The sequence below is a fragment of the Bos indicus genome, chromosome 4 (genome assembly GCF_029378745.1).
Source record: "Bos indicus isolate NIAB-ARS_2022 breed Sahiwal x Tharparkar chromosome 4, NIAB-ARS_B.indTharparkar_mat_pri_1.0, whole genome shotgun sequence".
Taxonomy (NCBI): Eukaryota; Metazoa; Chordata; class Mammalia; order Artiodactyla; family Bovidae; genus Bos; species Bos indicus.
Window position 1 is genome coordinate 46,386,129 of NC_091763.1, and position 24,539 is coordinate 46,410,667.

Genomic DNA, 24,539 nt, shown 5'->3' on the forward strand with positions numbered 1-24,539 from the left:
AAACAAGGTTGTGTTTCAGGTGTACAGCAGAGTGATTCAGTTATACATATACATGTATCTATTATTTTTCAAGTTCTTTTCCCATTTGGGTTATTACAGGATATTGACTAGAGTTCCCTGTGCTATATAGTAGGCCCTTGTTGGTTATCTATTTTATTTTACTTTTAAATTAATTAGTTTTTTGGTTGCACTGGATCTTCCTTGCTTCACATGGACTTTCTCCAATTGTGGCAAGCAAAAGCTACTCTCTAGCTGTGGTGCGTGGACTTCTCATTGCAGTGGTTTCTCTTGTTGCAGATCTCAGGCTCTAGAGCACACGGGCTTCAGTGGTTTCGGTGCATGGGCTCAGTTACGACTCATGGACTCTAGAGCTCCAGCTCAGTAGTAATGCATGGGCTTAGTTGGCTCACACCATGTGGAATCTTCCCAGACCAGGGATTGAACATATATCCCCTGCATTGGCAGGTGGATTCTTAACCACTGGACCACCTGGGAAGTCCTGTCTATTTTAAATATAGCAATGTGTACATGTCAGTCCCAAACTCTCAGTCTAACCCTCCCCTCCCACCCATCCCCCACTGATAATCATGTTTGTTCTCTAAGTCTGTGAATCTGTTTCTATTTTGTAAATTTGTTTGTATCATTTTTTTAAGATTCTGCATGAAGTGATATCATATGATACTTCTCTTTCACTGTCTGATTTCACTTAGTATGATAATCTCCAGGTCCTCTGTGTTGCTGCAGATGGCATTATTTCATTCCTTTTAATGGCTGAGTAGTATTTCATTGTATATGTACCATATCTTCTTTATCCATTTTATCTGTCAGTAGACGTTCAGGTTGCTTCCATGTCTTGCCTACTGTAAACAGCACCGCTGTGAACATAAGAGTGCATGTATCCTTTTAAACCATGTTTTGCTCCAGATATATGCCCAGGAGTGGGATTGTGGGATCATATGGTAGCTCTATTTTTAGTTTTTGAAGGAACCTCCATATTGTCTCCATAGTGGCTCTTAGCAGTTTACATTCCCAGCAACAGTGTAGAAGGTCTCCCTCCTCTCCATCCCCTCTCCAGCATTTATTGTTTGGTGATGGCCGTTCTGACTGGTGTGAGGTGATACCTCATTGTAGTTTTGATTTGCATTTCTCGCATCTTTTCATGTGCCTCATGGCCATCTGCCATGTTTTTAAATAAGACCTGTCTCTGTAAGCAGATGCAGCACTAGGAGATGGAGGTGGAGGAGGGAATTCGCTGTGGAGGCAGGTGAAGGACTAGCAGGACACTAGTTCTGCTCACTCAGGGACGAAGTGTCATCGGTGAAGGCAGTGTGATCCTCCTCAGAGCACGCTACTTGCAGCTTCCTTTCAGGCTAAGGTCTCCTACTTTCCTTGACCATGGTATCCTGCCAGTGAGGTCAAAGCTGACAGAATGGATCTGGAAAAGAACAGAGGAGAGATGTGTGTCCTTCTGTGTGACTTGGTGCTCAGGGCCCACCCCTGTCCTTGCACTGGCCTTTACTGTGTGAGACACGGGGCAGAAACAAGGCAAAACATGTAAAATGCCAGCAGCCTGAAGCGTAACACCTGGTGATGTGTACATAGCCTGGCATTGTCCAACGTGAACCAGGCCTCAGGGCTCTAATCGATCTGTGTGTGTGCCATTAATTTTTATTTATCTTTCTTAAAAAGCAACTCTGAATTGCTTTGGAATTTGAAATAATGCCCTCAAAGAATTATAATAATGTTTATAAACTATCACTCAACCTGTGCATTTCTAACTTTGTCTCTTTTTTTCTCCTAAATGTTTTTTATTTCTTTAATTGTTTTTCTTATTGAGCATCTAAAATTCTTACTGAGTCATTAGCTTTCTGTAAAGTTTTGATCGTCTAATCTGGGTGGTATTGCCTGAGGAAGCCAAAGATCAAAATAACAACAGTGATAACTAATACTTAAATGATGCTTAGCATTGAATAGAACTGTTTAGGTATTTCACATGTGTTAATTTATTCCATCCTCACCACAGTCTTATGAGGTAAGTGTTATTGTTAGACCCATTTTACAGATGAGGAAACTGAGGCATGGAGTCACACAGCTGCAAGTGGCAAAACCAAGATATGAAACTAAACTCAGTTCTGAGAGCTGTGTTTCTCACCACTGTGAATCGTCACATGAGTCTCTCTCCACACTGGGAATGGAATGGCCAGGAATGACACTGTGATTTTTAACCTTTAAAAATAAAAGTGCAAGCTCTTAATTTATTGTGCCTTTAACCCTTCTGTTTTTCCCTCCTAAACTCTCAGATGATGGACATGCTTAAAGCACACTAAGGTAGTGTGAGACCACGCCATGTGAGTGTGAGCATGGCTGCTGTGGCGCCGGCTGTGCTGCGTGCGCTTCCGCCTACCAGAGTGTGAGCATGGCTGCTGTGGCCGGCTGTGCTGCGTGCGCTTCCGCCTGCCATCCCCGCATGCTTCCTCCGCTGCTCTGATCCCGCTTCCGCCGCTTGGCAGTGGGGCCGCATGAACCGTCACTTTTAAGCCATAGAGCTCCTGTCTTTGTTCCTGATTCTGTATTTGTATTTCTCTCTCCCACAATGCCCAGAGAACTGCCGCTGTCAGCCTGGCACCTCCCTGGGAAGGAGCTGGGGACGCCTGGGGAAAGCGTTTGATTATTGTTCTCTGACAATGAGCCCTCATATTGTCAGCTTTTAGGATTCTGGGCGTGTGTCCACGTTCTCACGGCAGCATTCTACTCCACAGAGTGAAAACGTGTGTAGGCTCCTCATGCAGGCGGTGGTCACCAGCGCATCTTTGCTGTGCGGTGTTCTTCTGGGGCCACCAGCCTAAACAGATAATTGCTCTGTGAGTCTTCACAGGTGTGAATGCCATGTGAAAATAAATACCATGCAACAGGGTTAAAATGAGCTATGGAGAAAAGTGGAAATCTTCTCCTTTGTTGATTGTTTTCTCTGTACCTGTGTATATGGTGGACACATATAAATATACTGAACAAACGTGATTATGAATGAGAAAGGAGAATGGTGTTTAAGCCACATAGGGGTTATATTGGCCTTTTATTGTACACACACACGCATGTGCACACATACACATTCTCTTTTGGTGTTCCTTGAATCTACATAAACCGTATTTCCACTTTGAGTGAATTCAATGTGATAAACTAGATTTACCAAATAAGTAAGTTGGGGAGAAGGAATCTGCACCTGACACAGAGTCCTGACTTCCAGTACAGCCTCCCCACCTGACTGTGACTTCAGGGATGGAACTTCCTCTTCTCAGTCTCCCTGAAGTTTCAAATGTGTGTTGAAAGGGAAAAATTGGGTAGGAGGAAACTTTACAAGTTACTTGTCGTGGTGACAAGAATTGGAAACTGCAGGGACTTTCATGAGATGTGACTAAGTACTTATTCCCCCTGCAGTGTTGGGACCCCTACCCATCATTTAGACACACAAAGAATTGTGGAGCTTAAGGGTCCTTAGAGATGGATTATTCACTCCAGAACCCTTAATTCACAGATGATTGAGGGAAAGCACCCTGGCCAAATGGGGCAGAGCCTGTATTGCAACTCAGTTCTCTTTCCATCAGAGCACCTATTAATGTGCTGCCCCTAGCTCATTTCTCTTTGGGAAATGAGAAATGTACAGGAAATGTGTACATTTTCTGTACACAACCAGGAAATGAATGAAGTGAAGGAGTCACTTTGATTTCATCCCAAGAAAGGACCCTAGGTCCCAGTCCTGGCTCTGCCACTACATCTGGATGAGCTTGGGAGAGTTACACTGCCTCTCTGGACCTTGGGCTCCTCATCTATAAAATGACTTCGACAACAGCCAGCTTCAAAAAAGTAAGTGATAAGTTTGCTTCTAACTCAGCTGTTTCCATGCAGCTTCCTCCCAGCAGTATTCATTTCTCTCTGTAGGATTATGGAGAAAGTTATAGTTGGGCTATGTGCAAAGAGACAGCCCAGAGGAACAAGAGCCCTGTGAGTCTCTGTTATTAAGTGAGGAACGATGAGGGCAGGAGGGACAAGGTGCAGGAGAAAGGCAAATAGCCTGCCCTCCCCACACAGACCTACCACATCATAGGTGGACGTGGCTAACCCCACGTTTAGTCATCCCGGTTATGCTGATTTCTGCAGTCTGAGGTTACCTGGCTGGTATCCACCTCTTTCCAAGACACCGGTGATTAGAGCTCTGGAACTTAAGGACACTCAGTAGCTGAATTAAGTCACATTTTCTCCTTTTAGTGTGTTGCTTAATGAACTAATGGGGCCAGGGAAGTCACTGAGGCTGTCCAAACCTAATCTGAAAGTCACTTAAGGCAAGTGTAGAGACCCATGTGTGCAAACTTCCAGAAGAGTTTTGAGATACACTCCTTGTTTATGTAAAATTAGAAATACAGAGATTAACCAAATGTGCTGTGTCGTGTTAATAGAGATTTCTTTTTCCATGGTAAATCCAAGGCATTTTATGATGAATCTTTGTTAAAAAGCAAAGGATCATCACTGATTTAACATGTGGCCCATTTTGGTTTCCATAGATCCAGTCTGGATTAACACGCAATTATTTCCAAGATAGTGCATCAGGTCTGCAGCCGTCTTCCCTGTATCTGATGCTGATTTAGAGTTGGGTGGGAAGAACAGGACAGGGAGGTGGAAATACAGAAGTGGATAACTTCCTGTGCATGTCTTAGGTTCTTAATGCTGCTGGACAAAATGGAGAACTGCTAAGAGCTGTGACCTTGAAAAGTACTACTGGGACAGAATTTCAGCTCCAGCATTTTGGTGGAGTAGAGGCTTTGTAGGCAGCAAACCTGGCTGGAAGGGTTGCTCTAACGGACTCTTAAAGCTACATTTGCATGGCACTTCACATAAGGTTGAAAAATGCCAGTAGACCTTGTCAATGGGAGGGAGCAGCTTTTGGAAATTCAGGCCTGTGTTTCAGGCCTCTTCCAGCTCCTTCCCGGCCCCTTCGGGATAATCATTGTCCTGCTGAGCCCTCTAGTGGCCGTACTGGTAACTACAGGAGACTGTGGTGGGAGGGGAGAAAGTCAGACTCTGTGGACAGCCCCAAAACACAGCCAGACACGACTTTGGCGCTCCGTGGAGGCTGTCGATGTGGGAACATGCCCAGGTGTTGGTGATGGTGATTTTGCCTTCTTGTCTGCCATGGTGATGGTGATTTTGCCTTCTTGTCTGCCTCTGGTTATCCCAGCTTAGTTCTGGGATCTGCGGGACCCTTCAAGACTTGCCCTAAGACAATACCCTAAGCCCACTGTTACCTGAAACCAAACTGAGTTCCCTAGAGTCTGAAGGGCGTCTGACCGGCACATGTGCCCACGTTTGTCCCCCGGGGCCCCAGTGTTGACCCACCTGGCTTTGGGGTCAGGGGACCCTATACTGTTTCCCAGGCATTCAGCTCCCAAAGGGACAGAACACCAGCCCGCCACCGCCTCCCACACTGTTCCTCAGGGCTTCCCGGGAGCAGTAAGTAGGTTACACCTGACTGACACAAGGCTAAATTGTTTTTAATTGTTTAACCCAGTGGTTTTCAAAGTGTGGTCCCCAGACCAGCAGCGTCAGCATCACCCAGAAACTTGTTAGCGATGCGGATGCTCAGGCCCCACCCACCTGGACCTACTGAATCAGAAGCTCTGTGAGAGGGGTCCCGCCACCTGTGTCTTTCAGGCTTCCAGGTGACAGTGAGACTTGCCCTGGTTTGCGGCCCCCCGCTAAAAGCAGTGATTCACAAACATCAGTATATAAGTGATGGCAAACTCTCAGCTTATTTAAATGTGGGTGCTGACCCCCTCACCCACAGGGATTTAGTAGTTCTGTGGTGAGGATACAGAAAGATGATTCATAAGCCATCATTCCATATAATTCTGATGGGAGAGATCCACACACCACCGTGTTGAGGAAGTCTGTTCTAAAAAGAGCAGAGCCAGCTTCGCCAGCACGGGTTAGCTTCCTCTCTTGAATGAGAGATAAATAGTGTTCTCATATTTCCCCGGTCGTGAGAGAAACCTCAGTAAACCTATCAGATACTCCAGGTCTTTGACGGAGGTCTCCCTTGGCAGATGAGGTGTTGCTGCAGCTGTAAGGAAGATCTCAGTGGGGTCTGTATCATAATTCAACACAAGCCCTTCCTCTGGAAAGAGACACTAGTTACTGCGGGAACAGCAAGAGCAGGACGCCTGCAGATCCTTGTGGGTCTGGATCTCTGGGTGCTATGTCAGACTCGACCAAGAAGCTGTGTGCCATCTTGGCTATGAGCCCATCAGATAGCAAGTTGCCCTTTTCTTTTCCCTTCTTGAACAATTCGAGATTTAGTGGTACTTTCTCAGTGAGGCCCAAGACTTCGGTTCATTTTAATACTGTTAGGAGGAAAGAATTTTCAAGACTTGAGGTTATGAGTGCAGTTGGCTTCTATGGCACCTGCCTTGATCACTCTAGAAAAATAGAGTTCATTTGTTGTGAAGATTCTTGTGAATGAAAAGTCCCAGGTCTTCTCATCACAGCTGTGGGCCCTATTGGGAGATCCAGGGGGGGGATTTGCCAGCGTTCTTCTATCCCATTGAACATTCCCATTTAAACACACATCCCCCTCCCAGTTCTCTGCCAAGCACCCACACCTTCATGGGGTGCTAATTCACTGGGCTGTGCTCCGAGAAGACTCTTAAGCACATTTCAGGACCCCTAAGCACTCACATTTTCAAGAATCTGACAGGAACAGAGTGAGAGATGTGGTACTGACATTCCTTGCCTCCACCCAGGATTCTCAGTCCTTGTCAAGAGGCTTGTGTGCACGAGTATGTCTGCTTGGGGCAGCATCTTTACCAAGTCAAGCCTCTAGTCTTTCAAACCACGTGGGTAGAGCAGGCAAACGTACTCGCTCCCTTTCCTCCTCCCCCTCCTCCTTTCCTCCCTTCCTTTGTTGACATTTTCGTTCCATCTTCTTCCCTCACCCATTTCCTCCTGCTTCCTTTCCTGTGTTTTCTGTGCTTCTGTGAATTTCTCCAGCTTTTTCTCCCCTCTCCTCTTCTTGTTGGGCCTCCCATAGTCCTGAAAAGCAGTTCCCCTACCCCACCCCAGGAGCCCAAAGAGCCTCACCAGCATTAACTGCTGAAACCACAGGCATCCTGCCACGCAGGGAATGTCACCTTAATTTACTGTAAAGCATAATTAAAAGACAGATCTCCCGTCTCCCCTCGCTCAGACAGAGGGAGACAGCAGGGAAGCAAGGAAGGGGAAGAGCAGCAAAGGAAAATTCAAAAAGAAGCCACAAACAGTGTCGAATTTTAAACTCTGTGTTCAGAAGGAGTGCAAGCCACACTGTCCCCAGCCCTGGGGTCTGGTAAAAGCACCAGGCTTAAGTCGGCAGGAAGCAAGAGGAAGAATAAAAGGGGAAAATGCTGCCAACAGGGCAGTAGTAAAGAGAAGAGAAAGCTTTTGTCCAGAGAATAAGTCTGCTCTTCCCAGGGCTGCCCCTGGGTCAGGAAGGACCCCATTTGCTAGTTGGGGTGGGTGGGGCCGGCCTCGCAGGTGGGTAGCGCCGAGCCTCCTCTTGCTTCTTTGTTCTTGCTCCTGTACCCGGGGCACTATGAGTGCACGACCAGGGTAGTCCCACAGGGTCCCAGGCTCAGAAGGGCCCCATGCTTAGGGCTGAAAGCTCTGCAGCCCCCACCTTGAAATTGGGTCCTGCTGCAGCGTGTCTGGTGGACAGTGGATAGGAGGCCGCAACTCAGTGAGGGAAGAACCTGTTGCCCGCCCTGACCCATTTACCTAGTGCAGAGGTTGCAGTACCCGGGGTGGGGGGGTCCACCCATCTGCTGAGGGCTGGAGATTCCCACCTGTGTATCCCATGACGGGAAGAGGAGAACCCCAAGGCCTTCCCCGAGCCAGGGAACAGTGTGACCCTCAGCTGGCGAGAGGGGGAACAGCAGCAGCCATCAGGGATGAGAAGCACGCAGGACAAGGCTTCTGGGTGCCAGTGAGGCTCTGAAGTGTCCCCGAGCCAGAGGCCCAACCCCGCCACTCTCTGGAGCCCACTCTGTGCCTGGGGAACCCTCTCTTCCTTCCCAGTCTTCCTGAATCTATCTGTATTTACTTTTTCTGGCCAGCTCGAGGCACCCCTCAGGGACAAAATATATTTGTGTGATTTAAGTGATTGCACAAAAAAGTTAAATGCTCTGATATTTGCATTTAAAACTGGCGTTGCACGATGTAAAAACACATAGTAAAATTCATGCTGTTTAAATTTTTAATTTTTATTTACTCAGAGGGACATTAAATTGGAAGTAAAAAGCACCATGGCCAGTGGTGGTTGCTCATCAATGGGAATGTATTTAATACAGCTGAACTGTATTGCTTAAGATGTGCATGGAATGTGTAAATGTAAAAGAGGTTAAGTGGCAAATTTTATGTTACATGTCTATTACCACAATAAGCAAAAAGAAAGAGTGGAAACAAACTTCATGACGAGGCAAGAGAGAGCGACCACAGGAAAAAAAAAAAAAAAAGAAAAAACTTTGTATTTTAATATCTTGAATGGCCCTTTTTTCTGCTTTTTGAACAATTTTCGTCTAACACTGAGTCCGCAAATGGTGCAGCTCGCAGTCCCTCCTGACTTGCACATGACCACTTAAAGCTTGCACCATATTACAGAACAAATTCTAATCCTGCGACGAGATGGGGAGGTCCCCGTCTGTGACTAAAAGTAATGTCAACCTTCCTCAACGTTCATCTACAGGCGGAAAAAGAAAGGAGGAAACAGAAAAATGAAAAAAAACAGATTCTTGCATTTAGATGATCACCCATCACATTTCTAGGTAACCTCAGATAAGCACAGGGCAGTGTGAGAGTTCTGGGGTGAGGTCAGTTCATTAATTGATGAGAAAATGTCTTCAAAAACAGCTTCTCACACTTAACACAGATTCCTCTGTATTTCCAGTATATGGCAAATGATTTAGGTCATTTATCAGCCTCCTGTCTGAAGTCTGGTGCCTCAAAGATAATAAGATTATAACATCTCACCACTTTGGTATGATAAAAGGAAATAAAACAGATTTCAGTGCAGAAAATATCTCTGGAGTACCATTTGTCTAAGTAAAATTTGTGGTGCTACATTTTAAACAAGATTTTTTAAAGAGTATAGTAGCATTGTGATCCTTACAGGTTAAGAAAATTTTGGCTAAACTGAGGCCTGCTATGTTTGCAAATTCCTCCTAATTACTCTCTGTGGACCAGTAACCATCCACCCAAACATACCTTTCTCTGCATTCCCATGAACCCTGGTAAGCTCTTTAGGCAGTCATGGGAAGCTTAATGTATTTCCTGTGAAATCATACCATTCTCCTTGATCAGCTTATCCCAGCTTTGCAAATTTAAAAAATTTCATTCCTGGCATCAACAGCCTGTTAAATTAGTTCTGATTAATAATTGAATCTTAAGACCGGTTCAAGGCAACATCTACAATAAGAGATTAGTGGGGAAGGCAGAGTGGTACCTTGTAGCACCGTGTGGTAATAAAACAGACTGGTGACCTCAACTGGAGGTGAGAGGTAGTAGCCAGACTCTGGCAAAGTGTAACTCCTTAGACAAATCATAGAAATACACAGACATGTCTCCCCTCCAGACTGATGAGCCTAGCATTTATTTCCTAGTAATATACATATATTGCTGATCTAGACACATCCTTCCTGGACTTGCAGTGGGACTGCAGGCCATAAACCCTCTTGGATTTTGAATTATTTATAATGGCATTGAAGAGCATTTCTTCCTTTAATTCTGAAGTGGAAAATTCAGTCATCCTGAAATGTCAGACCGAGAAACAGATAGGCTTCTAGCTTAACAATCGAAAGAATAGCCCTTCTGGAGGTTTTCCAGACAAACAGGATGTCCACATAACTCGAGATCTCTGTGGCAAACCCTTTAAGCGTGTCCATGCTTATACCACCCAACTTCTAGGGCTCAAGTTCTGAGCCCCAGAATTTTCTTGGGCTCAGACCTTCCCAACCCAATACATGACTGAAGGTGATTTCATTTCTTTCACTCTTTCACTCACTGAAGACAGAAGGAAACCTAAAGGTAAAAGAACATCAGCACAGATCACACTTTTAAGCAACCCCTGGAGTTTCTCAGTGGAGGCCTTTAGGCTGCCCTAAAGTGTCGCGTCAGAACCACTGGGGGAATTGGTTTAAAATCCTATGGCGTGCATTCTGCCCAGATCTACCAATTCTGATTCTTTGGGCATTTTTTAATTAACTAGGAGACTTCCCTGGTGGCTGAGATGGTAAAGAGTCTGCCTGCAATGTGGGAGACCCAGGTTTGATCACTGGGTCGCGAAGATCCCCTGGAGAAGGAAATGGCAATCCACTTCAGTATTCTTGCCTGGAGAATCCCATGGATGGAGGAGCCTGGTGGGCTACAGTCCATGGGGTCACAAAGAGTTGAACACAGCTGAGCAACTCACTGTAGTTCCCAGAAGTCAAGAGCAGGTTCCTTCAACATTCGTCCTCTCTGTAAGCACCAACTGAGGAAGTACCGTGACCTGCGCATGGTGCCGGCTTCTGTGAGTCAGCTGATCCTCATGCCTTCTCTCTGAACAGGGACATCCTGCATGTTTGGGGTACTTAGGAAAACCTCAGGGTGCAAGCCAGGATTGAGAAGTCAATCTTTAGGAGGATTAGAGGAAAATGTAACCATGATAATGGCTATAAGACTCCCACTCCCTTGCATCGTTGTGATTTTGCCATATGCCAGAGGCTTTGCCTGTATTATCTCATTTCTTCCTCCAAATCATCTGTGAAGTAGGCACAAGTATATTGTCCTACTTTACAGATGAAGATAGCCCAGTGGAGCTCTCCGACGAGTTGACAGTTGAACATGGATTCACTCTCAACAGTCTACTTCCAGAACACAGGCTCTTCACCACCACTCCAGCCATCGTGGTTATTTTCCTTTTCCTAATAACGCAAAAACTAGGAGGTGACGCTGTGAAGTGCGTACCACCATGTGCCCTCCAGTTTCTATTCCAGTGGTGATTTGTTGTGTATTAAACCCATGAAGCACCAGTGCATGCCAGGTTCTGGGGATACAAAATGAATCATTGTCAAGATGGTCCCAGTTACCAAAATGTTGAATCATGTAGAAAGTCCAGAGTTAAAACTCAGAATCCCCAACTTCCTTGAGCGGCTTTGAGCCCATTGAGCTGCGTGGCTTGCCTTCCTAAAATTCTCTCAGGGGACAGAGCTTCGAGCTCCCTTGCATTAGTGTGATGTCAGAATAATTGCCAGTTTAGCTGTTCTTACTCAAGCAAAACTGCTCCTGGGGGCAGTAAATTTGGAACTGAAGCCTCTTTGTCATGCAAAGATAAATGTAATTTTTACATCTTTCAGTGTGTTAAAGTCCATCATTTTCCTCCTTCCTGAATACTGATAAAAATTTACTTGGCTCCCAAAACTGCCCCCCTCATTCTCATTCCTAAAAACAAAGAGCGAAGCTACGCCTGAGAACAGCAGGGAGATTTTCTGACTGAAGGTTCTGCAGGAAAGAAACGGTGCATGTGGTTTGCAATCATTACTGTGTAGCAGCTTCTGTGGCAGTTAAAGTCTACTTAAAATAAGTTGGTAAATTCTAGCCATGTCCCAGCCTGCTGTGAAGACTGAATACCAACCAGACTATCTCACTGTCAATAGGAAAACTGTGAAAGTATCTTGAAGACCCTTTAGACTTGCCCTGAAAATAAGCATTGCAGATGTTTTTCACCCCAAACCACCTTAACCAATCTGTAAGACTTTTTCTCACCCCTCTTACATTACAGGTGTTCCTATGGGGGCAAAGCAGCCCTCGGGGCTCAAGTCCCTGACCCGGGGCAGACTCAGGTCTTACAGCAAACTACAATTCACAAGCCTCCCAGCCACCCCTCACAATTTGGTTCCTGAAAGCAAAGCTGCATCCAGAGACCCCTCCTCCTAAACTTAACTGTAGACAGAGAGGGTGTCTTGCCCTGCCCTCCTCAGACCTTGTCAGGACCCCAAGCTTCTTCCCCCACATTGAGAACCCCACATGCAGGATCACCACCAACACCCCGTCTGCTTTCCCCACCTCTGTTCCTAGGTAGCCAAGCACTGCTGGAGAAAGACCCAAGACTAACCACCCCTGAGCACTCATCCATCGCCCATGGGGACCTCCTTCATCTGTTCCCTGTTGGTCCTTCACGTTTCCCTTCCAGAAATGACTCCAAACTGCTTCGCCTTTGCTCAGGTTCAAAATACACCTCCACCCCCGGTGGACCCCACCAGCCCCTCTGCTGGCGTGATGCTCATCCAGTAACAACTTCAGATCCCCTCCTGTCCATCTCAGATCTTTATTGGCACACTTTTTATCCCCTCACCATTGAATCCATCCTATTTCTATCCCAGAGATTCCTCTTCCTCCTGAGTTCTTTTTCTTTCAACTCCCTATTCCCTCTCCCCTGCCCCCAGCCCCTGGGAACCACCATTCTACTCTTTGCCTCTATGATTTTGACGACTGTATCAGACAACAAAGCTGTGTGGGATGTCATATTGCTGAATAACAGTATATGGATCCAAAAGATTTTGACAGGTTGGCTCTAATAGCATGAAATTCAACAAAGATCAATACAAGGACCTGACCATGGTTCCTACCATCCAACCACACAGGGAGGTCATAAGTCAAGACCTATATGGAGGAAAACCACGGGGATTTAGTTAAATGGCAGGGCCACTGGGCAACAATACTGTGGGGGAAAAAAGCTGATGGAATCTCAGGCTGTAAAAGATAAAATGTCTAGAGCGAGGAAGGGAGTGTCCCCCCATTTAACAGTACTTGAACCAGGCCTGCAGTGCTGACTTCAGCTGTAGACATCACATTTAAAGCAAGCCTAGAGAACATTCCTTGCACGTTCAGAAAGAACTGAGATGATGAAAGTACCTGACACAGGTCCTCTGGCCATGTCCTAAGGGCTCTCCAGAGGAAGAGAGATCGGACAGGTTTTTGTAGCCCCATGCTATATAGTGGCCAGAAGAGGCACCACAGGAGACTGGTTCCCCCCAGGCCGATGAGAAACTCTCCGCTCTCTTAACGGCAGAGCATGGAAGGACCTTCTGGGGAGGTGATTAGGTTCAAGCTTCCAAGTTCAGTGGATATGGAGATGGAAATTCCAGCTTCCTCTCTTCACATCTCTTCCATCACCAAGATCTTTGATGATCTGCACCTGCCCGGAACTAAACTCATCATATATCACATTGAAGTTGAAAAGCCAACATTCATTCATGTAGTCACAGAAAAAGAAAGTATTCAGCGATCTAAGAAAAGTTTAAAGTTTGGAAAACTTGGAATACAGGACAACTTCGTTGTGACCCTGTATATAGGGTATCCGCTACAAATCCATCAATGGCAAACATCATTCTTAACTGTGACACTCTGGAAGTCCTCCCTTTAAGGTAAAGGACAAGATGTCTTCACCACAAGCTGTCGTTGAGCATTATTCTATAGGTCCTAATAAAGTATCAAAAAAGAAAACCCTTTACCCATAGAAGAGTACATGAGATGGATAGAAAGGACGTAAGACAAAGGTTTGATACCTAGCTGTATAGGTTACAGTTTATAGGACCTTGGGAAATTTATTTAACCGTGTCTTTTTCTCATCTATAAAATGAGCAATGATATCTACCCTAAGGAGGTTTTATGATGGCTGTGCCTCTGAGGGGACACAACCAGATTCCAAAAGGAAACAGACGCCCTCCATCAGAGTAATTAAGAGAGTTTATTCAAGCAACTATTTACAAAGATGTTCAATTCAGTTCAGTCACTCCTGTCCGACTCTTTGCGACCCCATGAATCGCAGCATGCCAGGCCTCCCTGTCCATCACCAACTCCCAGAGTTCACTCAAACTCACGTCCATTGAGTTGGTGATGCCATCCAGCCATCTCATCCTCTATCGTCCCCTTCTCCTGCCCCCAATCCCTCCTAGCATCAGAGTCTTTTCCAATGAGTCAACTCTTCGCATGAGGTGGCCAAAGTACTGGAGCTTCAGCCTCAGCATCAGTCCTTCCAAGGAACACCCAGGGCTGATCTCCTTCAGAATGGACTGGTTGGATCTCCTTGCAGTCCCAGGGACTCTCAGGAGTCTTCTCCAACACCACAGTTCAAAAGCATCAATTCTTCAGCGTTCAGCTTTCTTCAGAGTCCAACTCTCACATCCATACATGACCACAGGAAAAACCAGAGTCTTGACTAGAGTGGGGAGGACTAAAGAACATAGAGTGGTGGTGAGGCGTTACCAGCAGAGGGAGCCATTACATAGGGAGTGGTTACAAAAAGCTGGCGAGAGCTGGAGATACGTGTTTTGGTAGCTGGCTGCGGGAGAGGGCTTCTCCCAGGAGCTGTGGCCTTCAGTAGAAGGATGCTACCACAAACCTGTGGCTCCTAAGAGAAAAGATCCCCTAACTGCTCTCTCTTCTGGTCTCCTGCCAGTGTTTCCTATTGGCTGCAGCTAAGAGGGCAAAACAGGTGGATTAACGCAGTCCAAGGGGATCAGCCTCCTAGGATGTAGGGCTGGGTGGAGAAGGGATCCAGAGGAGCCACTAGAAAATATCAAGCGAAGTGTGTAATACACTTTCATCTTCTTCCTCACTCCTCCCAGTTGATCTTCCTCATCAAGCAACAATGATTTGTACATTAAGAATGGCTGAACCATTCTTGTACTTCTTAAAAAAGCCTCAATTCAAAGGAATTCATTATTTTATTTGATCCCTGTAGCACTTTATTCAGTAAATGGGGCAGTGATTTTTATCCTGAGACTTGAGATTAAACAACTTCAAAGACCACAGAGGGTCTAAGGCTATAACCCAGATTTATTAGGCTTGTGAATTATCCCAAAGAGATAGATGCTAAAAAAGATTATTTGAGGATGAACTCTTTGAGTTAATTAATGAATCTTGCTTTAAAATTTATGTATTTTTGTCTGTGCTGGATCTTCATTGCTGCTCTAAGCCTTTCTCGTTGCGGGAAGTGGGGGTTTCTCTTCGTTGCAATGCTTGGGCTTCTCATTACAGTGGCTTCTCTTGTTGAGCTCAGGCTCTAGGCGCTCGGGCTTCAGTAGTTGGGGCTCACCGGTTCAGTAGTTGCGGTTTGCGGGCCCTAGAGCGCGGGCTCAGTAGTTGTGATGCATGGGCTTAGTTGCTCCAAGGCATGTGGGATCTTCTCAGAGCAGGGATAGAACCCATGTCCCCTGCGTTGGCAGGCAGATTCTTTAACCACTGGACCACCAGGGAAGTTCAATGAATCTTAAATGTTATCATCACCCAGCCACTTCTATTGGGCCGAAAATGACATCTCCAAAAAAGGATCTGACTCCACTTATAATAAAGTATACATGCATACATGTCTATATATTATTTATAATAAAGGATATATATACAATAAAAAATACATATATTATTAAAAGAGAAAACTCAGAACCAAGGAATGGAACCAATTCAAATATGCTAATCATAAAAGTTGTTGCAGCTGAGCGTCAGATTTGATTCTGAGCTTCTTGGCATCAGTAAGCACAGTTCTCATTACACACTGATAGGGCTGCTTTGGAACCCAGCTTTCTCTGACCTCAGGCACAGGATGACACTGCCATTCCCCTCCAGCCAACAGAAGGTTTGATGTTCTGGCCTCAGTTATTTGGAGAAGGGCAGGCTCTACCTTTCTGTGTATGAGCTGCCAGTGTTGCCCTAGGTTCCTGGTCCCTGAGTGGGTCCCAGATCTGACTGCCTCCTCCTGCAAAGCTCAAAGCTGGTCATGGATCTGAACCTGCAGCACCCCAGGGCCAGCTTTTCAAGGCACTTTATCCACACCTCCCCGTGGTCAACCTGGAAGTAGGTATAGCCAGAGAACACTCATCCAGGGAGGGTCAGAGGTAAACTGTCTCTCTCTCTCTGTCTCTCTCTCTGTCTCTCTCTCTCTCTCTCACACACACACACACACACACACACATACGTGAGCAGCTGCCAGTGTCAGAGCTGGGAGAGGAGCCCAGCTGTTTAGAAGCCCAATCCCAGGACAGCACATGTGGGAAGATGCTGTACAGCATCTGAAAGTCTGCAAACAACCTTCACTGTCTCAGAGGTGGACAGCAAAGCCCATTTATGCAGAGCTGGATAATGATTTAATTGCCCTTCATATTTGGCTTAATGGGTTTCTCTAATTGGAACCCCTAAACTGCCCTGAAAAGAAATAAGAATAGAAATGGCTTTGCATTATTGATTCTAGATCATATTCCCCTCATTTTCTTTGACCTCCATTTAACTTCTCTCTCTTCCTCTCAAAAATCCTATAAAGTGAATAATGCAAATGATGAGTAGAAGGTTGATCTTCTAGTTGGAAACATTTCGATTTATTTTTAGAGTGTATTGAATTCCATTCTGGCCAAACGAAATCGACTCCCCTGCCTCCATTTTCAAAGCACATCTACCAAAAGGTGTGGTCACTAATGATAAATAAAGCAGCACAGTTGCCACCTCTGCATTTGCTTCAGTGACATCAAAGCCTGTCTAAAATGCAAGCACTGTGTTTGCAGGATCTTTGCTCTTATACCAGCTCCTCTTCAGTTGAGGTCTGTGTAGCAGAAACCCTGAGCTGCCTTGGGGCAGCTTGTAGTCAGAATGTCAGGGTGCAGCGGAAAAGGCAGATGACATTTTTACTGAATAAGTACTGCATGCCAGGCACTTTGCTTCAATTGTCATCATTTAGTTCTAACCCAACCCTATGGGTTAGGTTATTATCCTTATTGGAGAGGTGATAACACAGGCCCAGAGACATCAGGTTACTGGCTCAAGCTCAAACCGTGAGTCACTGGCTGGGTCAGGATTTGAACCCAGTTTTCTCTGATTAGGAAGCCCATTTCCTCTTCCTTTGGCCATGCTCTTCATTCCACTTCATCTCTGGGGGAATGAACTTCATAAAACTGGGCTCACTCATTCATGGTACACAGGCAGCCCTAGAGAGGAAGTTTCGCATGTTTTGCTGAGCAGGTCTCCTCCCTGATGCAGACACATGTGTTTTTCTGGGAGGAAAAACAAAACTCCATCTTTTCACTTAGTGTTATTTTTAATTTAGGTCCTACTATTCTTTTTCTCACAATCTCATCTTTATCTTTCCTGTCAGCTTTTGTCCTTCTCCTTCTCATCTCTAAAATTATTTCTCAATTTCCCTTTTCCCCTCTTTAGCTAATTTCTTGCACAGTCAAGAAATGTGTGGAGGAGATTGCATTTAGCTGATTATTCACTTAAAATGTACCAAATCACATACTATATGCCAAGGAGCAATAGACAAGAAAGCCATTAAGTACCAGATGCTCCTGGAACCCAGCGGGGGAAGTAGCTGAGCAGGTTTACAGGGGCCAGGATAGCTTCCAAGAAGAGTTTCCTCATCCAGAATAACTCTCCCTTACACCACCAGAATAAAAGCCTCATGGCCACTTTTTGGATGTGTTGATGCTCGCTCAGGAGTGGGAATATATGTCATGTTCAGGATCACAGACTCTGGACCAGTCAGACTGCCCACGATAACATCCCAAGTCCACCACCTGCCAGCCATAGGACCTTGGACAAGTTACATTACCTCTCCATGCCTCCCTTGTCCATCTGTAAAATGGGGTTGTTAATGATACTTGCCTCTTGGAATTGTTTGGGTGTGTATGTTCATAAAGTGCCCAGATCATTGCCTGGCATAAAGTTAGCAGTATAAAACTGTTAGTTCTTCCCCTTCACTCAGTCAACAAACATTTTGGGCCACCTTGTATGCAGATGTTCTGTGCAGGAAACAGCCCTGAATCTGAGAAGCAACAACCACTAATAGCTAACAGCATGGTGGTTAGTATTGCACAGACAATGTGCAAATCCTAGCGGGGCCACTGACCAACTCAGGGACCACTCCCTTCTGTAAGCCTGATTGTATGCTGGTGAAATGGGAATGTTGATACATGTCTCATGGGGCAAGGGTTACAGGTGAAAATGTATGAAGGCTGTTAGCAGAGAGCCTGCCTCACTCATGGCAAAAGCAAAATAAAGAGTAAATACTAAATGCTAATGTCATTGTAGGCACTGTCCCAGGTCCAAGAAATGACTTTATGAAATTTCAGCTAGGTGGAAAAGCCCAAGCAGAAAATTCTACCAGTCCTAGAGCAGGGGGCCTGGGACAACAGGAACTTCACCCAAGACTAATGGCCCAGTTTGTGTATCGAGGAAAGAACCTCAGGGCAGTTTCCTTAAGGACTCCTGGATGGCCAACTTGAGATGTATCCAAACTGGAACTTAGAACCTGGGTGTCTGGAGGACTTGGCCATCCCCACACCTTCCTGTGTAAAAGATGTGTCTTCAAAAACCCTGCAAAGAGGAGGAAAGGATCTCACCTGGGACTTCTTTTTCTCACCGAAGAGTGAGGCCAGGAGGCACTGTATGGGCAGTGTGGGTGTACCCAGTCCTGGGAGGCCCCAGTTCTCTAGTTCAGCGTGGGGTGGGAGCAAGTAATGCAGTGGACTGAGTCAGCCTCAATGGCTGAGGCCCCCGGCCACCCAAATACTGGATAAGGGTGTCCTTTTAATAGCCGTGCAGGTTGAAGCACTGGGCTGCTTTAAACTTTGCAAACAAAGAGAAAATAGGAGTGTGTGTGTGTTCATATGTGTGCACATGAGTATTTCCGTCAGGTTTATTTAGTCTTCAGCTCATCTTCCCAAAAGGATCATGTGTCACGTAAACATGTTGTTACTAAGATTATTTTCAAAGAAAAACGGTGGCAGGTGATCCTATTAAGGGAAAGAAAAACCTGAAACCAGTTTGTTAATTTTTTAAATTCTGATTTTTAACAATATATGAATGTGCTCATTCATTCACACACACTCACAATTTTATTTATTCTCCTGCATATTTCCAAGGGGATTCCGGTATTTAGAGCAAACTGCCTTCATAAGAGTGGGAGATCTCAGAATGGGAGACATGGCCCTTGGCAAGACTTTTAACTGTGTTCATTTTACAAAGCTAGTCTTGGTCTTCTCAGAATATCACAATAAAGTCTGACAGGGTTTTTGTGGGGGAGATGGCAGAGGAGGGAAGGATGAGTCGTTTTGTAAGCTCGGAGATCCCTAATTGAAACTGGTCTGTGGGGTCTTCTCTCACTGATGAGACCACTGATGTTGGGGTGAGCAGAAGGTAACCCCAGAAATGTGATAGAACTCCCAAGAAATGTCATCCATAGCTGGCAGCTGCTCTAATCTCATTTCTCTAATTCTTTTTATTATTAGAATGTTCAAAATATTAACCTCACTCTGGATATTAAATTAATTTGGACAAATCACAGTAGATGCCAATTAGCTGTGCTGAAGAGCATTTCCTCTTAATACTACAGTTCACAGTTACACATAATTGCAACCTAATTTATTTGCTTTAATTAATATTTGACGTATATAAAAAGAGATGGGAGAGATTTTTCAAGAGTATCTTTCTGCTGACAGTGTTTTAGTGCCTAAAAGGGAGCCTGTTTACATTAAAGTAATTCTTTCTTATGTTCAAATGAGCTGGTTTTCAGGAGGCCCTCAGAATCATAATAACATGTGAATTCACATTTGTTCATTGCCCCTTATCTCATGACATTCAAACTTTGTAGTTTGATCTTTCTTGCAGAGAATACTTTTATGTGAATTATCCTTTCAACTTATAAGGTGAAATGTTCATTCCCCATAACAGGGCAGGCCTGGGGCACAGTTGTGCACTCAGGATTCATCTTTGACACTCTTGGGTGTTCCTTTCTTTGGCCACTCCCGCCTCATCAGTGCACCCTTTGCCCACCCTCACATCCTCACACTCCTGCCACCCTCCCTCCAACTCACCAGATCTATGGATCTATGCGGGCTCTGTGCTTCCTGGCCTGAGTCTTTCAAAATTTACTACTCCTGTGTTCTGGCAGGTCATTAAATCTGTTACCCAACTGATAATAGCTCCCAGATAGCATGTCTTCATTGTAACCAAGACCAAAGTCTTAGGGATGTTTAATGGTGATGGAAATGTTGCTTGTTACAAGCCGTTTAGAATTCTTTCAATTATGTGGCAAATAAAAACATCACAACTCAAAAAAGAGAGGCAAGAGGATCCCAAGTTTATCTAGCTACTGATTGAATCTTTATTTCAGATATTTATCAATCATTTCTGTGTGTTCTGAATTTCACCAAATACTAGAGATAGCTGAATATCTGTATTTCTAAAGCTTTCCCCACCCCAGTCTTGCCCAAAATCATTTCCTTGCATGTTTCTCACCCACCCCCGACAGGCAAGACTGTGAGCTCCTCCTGGCAGCTCCTTTTCATCCTGGGAACCGCACTGCCTGGCACAGTGTAAACTCAATGTTTGAAAGATGGCTGGACTAAAGAATTCCAGTGTTCCATTTGGGGAACCCTAGGTGAAAAAGAGATTTCTCAGACAAACCACAAATAGAGGGAAAGTATTTGGAAATTATGTACCTGATAATGGACTTGTATCCAAAATATGTTAAGAATTCTTTTTTCCCACTATTTTTTATTGAAGTATAATTGATTTATAATGTGTTAATTTCTGTTCTACAGCACACTGACTCAGTTATACATATGTATACATTCCTTTTTATATTCTTTTCCTAAATTATAGTTTACTCCAGGACGCTGAATATCATTCCCTGTGCTGTACAGCAGGATTTTCTTGTCCATCCATTGTATATGTAATCTACTGATCCTTAACTCCCAGTCCATCCGCCTTCCCCTTGGCAACCACAAGTCTGTTCTGTGAGTCAGTTTCTGTTTCATGAGTTCAGTTCAGTTCAGTCACTCAGTCGTGTCCGACTCTTTGTGACCCTACAGACTGCAGCACGCCAGGCCTCCCTGTCCATCACCAACTCCTGGAGTTTACTCAAAGTCACTATCAATAAGTCAGTGATGCCATCCGACATCACATCCTCTGTCATCCCCTTCTCCTCTCACCTTCAATCTTTCCCAGCATCAGGGTCTTTTCAAATGAGTCAGTTCTTCGCATCAGGTGGCCCAAGAATTGGACTTTCAGCTTCAGCATCAGTCCTTTAAATGAATATTCAGGACTGATCACCTTTGGACTGGTTAGATCTCCTTGCAGTCCAAGGGACTCTGAGGAGTCTTCTCCAACACCACAGTTCAAAAGCATCAATTCTTCGGTACTCAGCTTTCTCTATAGTCCAACTCTCACATCCATACATGACCACTGGAAAAACCATAGCCTTGACTAGACGGACCTTTGTTGCCAAAGTAATGTCTCTGCTTTTTAATATGCTGTCTAGGTTGGTTGTAACTTTTCTTCCAAGAAGTAAGCGTCTTTTAATTTCATGGCTGCAGTCACCAGCTGCAGTGATTTTGGAGGCCCCAAAAATAAAGTCTGACACTGTTTCCACTGTTTCCCTATCTATCTGCCATGAAGTGATGGGACCAGATGCCATGATCTTAGTTTCCTGAATGTTGAGCTTGAAGCCAACTTTTTCACTCTCCTCTTTCACTTTCATCAAGAGGCTCTTTAGTTCTTCTTCGCTTTCTGCCATAAGGGCAGTGTCATCTGCATATCTAAGGTTATTGATATTTCTCCTGGCAATCTTGATTCCAGCTCGTGCTTCATCCAGCCCAGCATTTCTCATGATGTACTCGGCATATAAGTTAAATAAGCAGGGTGACAATGTAAAGCCTTGACGTACTCCTTTTCCTATTTGGAACCAGTCTGTTGTTCCATGTCCAGTTCTGACTGTTGCTTCCTGATCTGCATCCAGGTTTCTCAAGAGGCAGGTCAGGTGCTCTGGTGTTCCCATCTCATAGATAGGTTCATTTGTGTAATATTTTAGACTCCACATAAAAGTGGTATCATATGGTATTTTTCTTCTCTTTCTGACTTACTTCACTTAGTGTGATCATCTCTAGTTGCATTCATGTTGCTGCAAATGGCATTGTTTCATTCTTTTTTATGGCTGAGTATTACTCTATTGTGTATATACACCACACCATCTTTATCCATTCATCTAGGACATTTAGATTGTCTCCATCACTTGGTTATTGTGACTAGTGCTGCTGTGAACATAAGGGTACATGTATCTTTTTTTTTTTTTAAGTACAGTACTAATACATTTAGTACTTTTTTCTTTTTCACATATGCATAATCTGTTTTAAAATTTTTATTGGAATATAGTTGATTTACAATGTTGCATTAGTTTCGGGTGTATAGCAAAATGAATCAGCTACATATATGCATGTATCTACTCTTGTATTTTGGATTCTTTTCCCATGTAGGCCATTACAGAGTATTGAGTAGAGTTCCCTATGCAATACAGTAGGTTCTCATCAGTTATCTGTTTTATAGTAATGTATGTATGTCAGTTCCAATCTCCCAGTTTATCCCCCTCCCCATGCCCTGGTAACCATAAGTTTATTTTCTACATTCGTGACTCTTCTTCTGTTTTATAAATAAGTTCATTGGTGCCCCTTTTTTAGATTCCACATACAAGCAATATCATATGATATTTGTCTTTCTGTGTTTGACTTACTTCACTTAGAGTAACTTCATCCATATTGCTGCAAATGGCATCATTTTGTTCTTTTTATGGCTAAGTAATAGTCCATTGTGTATATATATGTACATCTTTTTTTATACATTCCTCTGTTGATGGACATTTAGGTTGCTTCCATGCCCTATTGTAAATAGTGCTGCAATATTGAGGTGCCTGTATCTTTTTGATTTATGGTTTTCTCTGGGTATATGCTCAATAGTGGAATTGCTGGGTCATATGGTAGTTCTATTTTTGTTTTTTAAGGAACCTGCATACTGTTCTTCACAGTGGTTGTACCAACTTACATTCCTACCAAGAAAGTAGAAGGGTTTCCTTTTCTCCACACCTTCTTCAGCATTTGTTATTTGTAGACTTTTTGTGTTTTTTTTTTTTTTATTGTTGAATTGTGTGAGCTGTTTATATATTTTGGAAATTAAGCCCTTGTCAGTCACATCATTTGCAAATATTTTCTCCCATTCTGTAGGTTGTCTTTTCATTTTGTTTATTGTTTTCTTTGCTTTGCAAAAGCTTATAAGTTTGACTAGGTCTCATTTGTTTATTTTTGTTTTTATCGCTATCACCTTGGAAGACCTAAGAAAATATCGTATGATAGTGTCAGAGAATGTTTTGCTTATGTTCTCTTCTAGGAGTTTTATGGAGTCTTGTAAGCCATTTTGGGTTTATTTTTGTGCATGGTATGAAGATGTGTTCTAACTTTATTAATTTACATGGAACTGTCGAACTTCTCCAGCACCACTTGTTGAAGAGACTCTTTTTCCCATTTTATATTATTGCCTCCCTTGTTAAATATTAATCGGCCACAGGTGTGCAGGTTTATTTCTGGACTCTGTTCTGTTCCATTGATCTGTATGTTTGGTTTTATGCCAATACCACACTGCTTTGTTTAGGGTAGCTTTGCAGTACTGTCTGAAGTCTGGAAGGGTTGTGCTTCCTGCTTTGTTCTTTCTCCTCAGGATTGGTTTGGCAAGTCTGGGTCTTTTATGTTTTTGTATAAACTTTAGGATTATTTGTTCTAGTTCTATGAAAAATGTCATGGGTAGTTTGATAGGGATCACATTAAATCTGTAGATTGCTTTGGGTAGTATGGCCATTTTAACAATATTCTTCCAATAATGTTGGATATCTTTCCATTTATTTGAATCATCTTTAGTTTCCTTTATTAATCTTAAATCTCAACCAAAGAAAATCAGGTAACCCAGTTTAAAAACTGAGCAAAGGATTTCAGAATTTCTCCAAATGATATACATAAAATATAGAGATGGCCAATAAGCACATGAAAAGATACTCAGCATCTTTAGTCATTAGAGTAATATGAATCAAAATCACAGAAAGATACCATTTCCCACCTACTAGCATGCCTGTGATCAAATAGAGAGATGAGTGTTAACAAAGATATAGAGAAATTGAAAACCACATACATTACTGATGGGAATGTAAAATGGTGTGGACACTAGAAACAGTTTGGAAATTCCTAAGAAAATTACACAGTTCCTATATAACTCAGGAATTCTACTCCTAGGTATATGTACCCAACAGAAATGAAAACCTACATCACACAATAACTTGTACAAGAATGTTTAGAGCATTCTTGTACAACTTATTGTACAACTTATTGTACATTCTTGTACAACTCATAATAACCATAAGTTAGGAACAAATACTATTCAGCTGAAGAACGAATAAGAAAAATGTGGCATATACATACAGTGGTATACTATTTGGCAATAAAAAGGAATGGAGTACTGAATTATGCTACAACATGGATGAACCTTCAAAACATTTTGCTAAGTGAAAGAAGCCAGTCACAAAGGATAGTCATGTGTTGCATGATTTCTTTTATAGGAAATCCCTGAATAGGCAAATCCAGAGAGACAGAAGGTAAATAAATGAGTGTTTCCAAAGA

At 43.8% G+C, this 24,539-nt stretch overlaps 1 protein-coding gene across 3 annotated transcripts in view; it reads left to right on the forward strand.

The window, feature by feature from the left end:
- The window catches only part of LHFPL3 (LHFPL tetraspan subfamily member 3), a 616,531-nt gene that overhangs the window by 530,944 nt on the left and 61,048 nt on the right, over positions 1 to 24,539 (forward strand). The window contains exon 3 of one of the 3 annotated variants that reach the window (XM_070787246.1): positions 2,301 to 2,328. The exons of the other annotated variants lie outside the window; for them this stretch is intronic. Within the exon in view, the coding sequence (XP_070643347.1) occupies positions 2,301 to 2,317 (17 nt within the window). The 3' untranslated portion in view covers positions 2,318 to 2,328. The remainder of the gene's footprint in view (positions 1 to 2,300; positions 2,329 to 24,539) is intronic. 3 annotated transcript variants of the gene reach the window in all.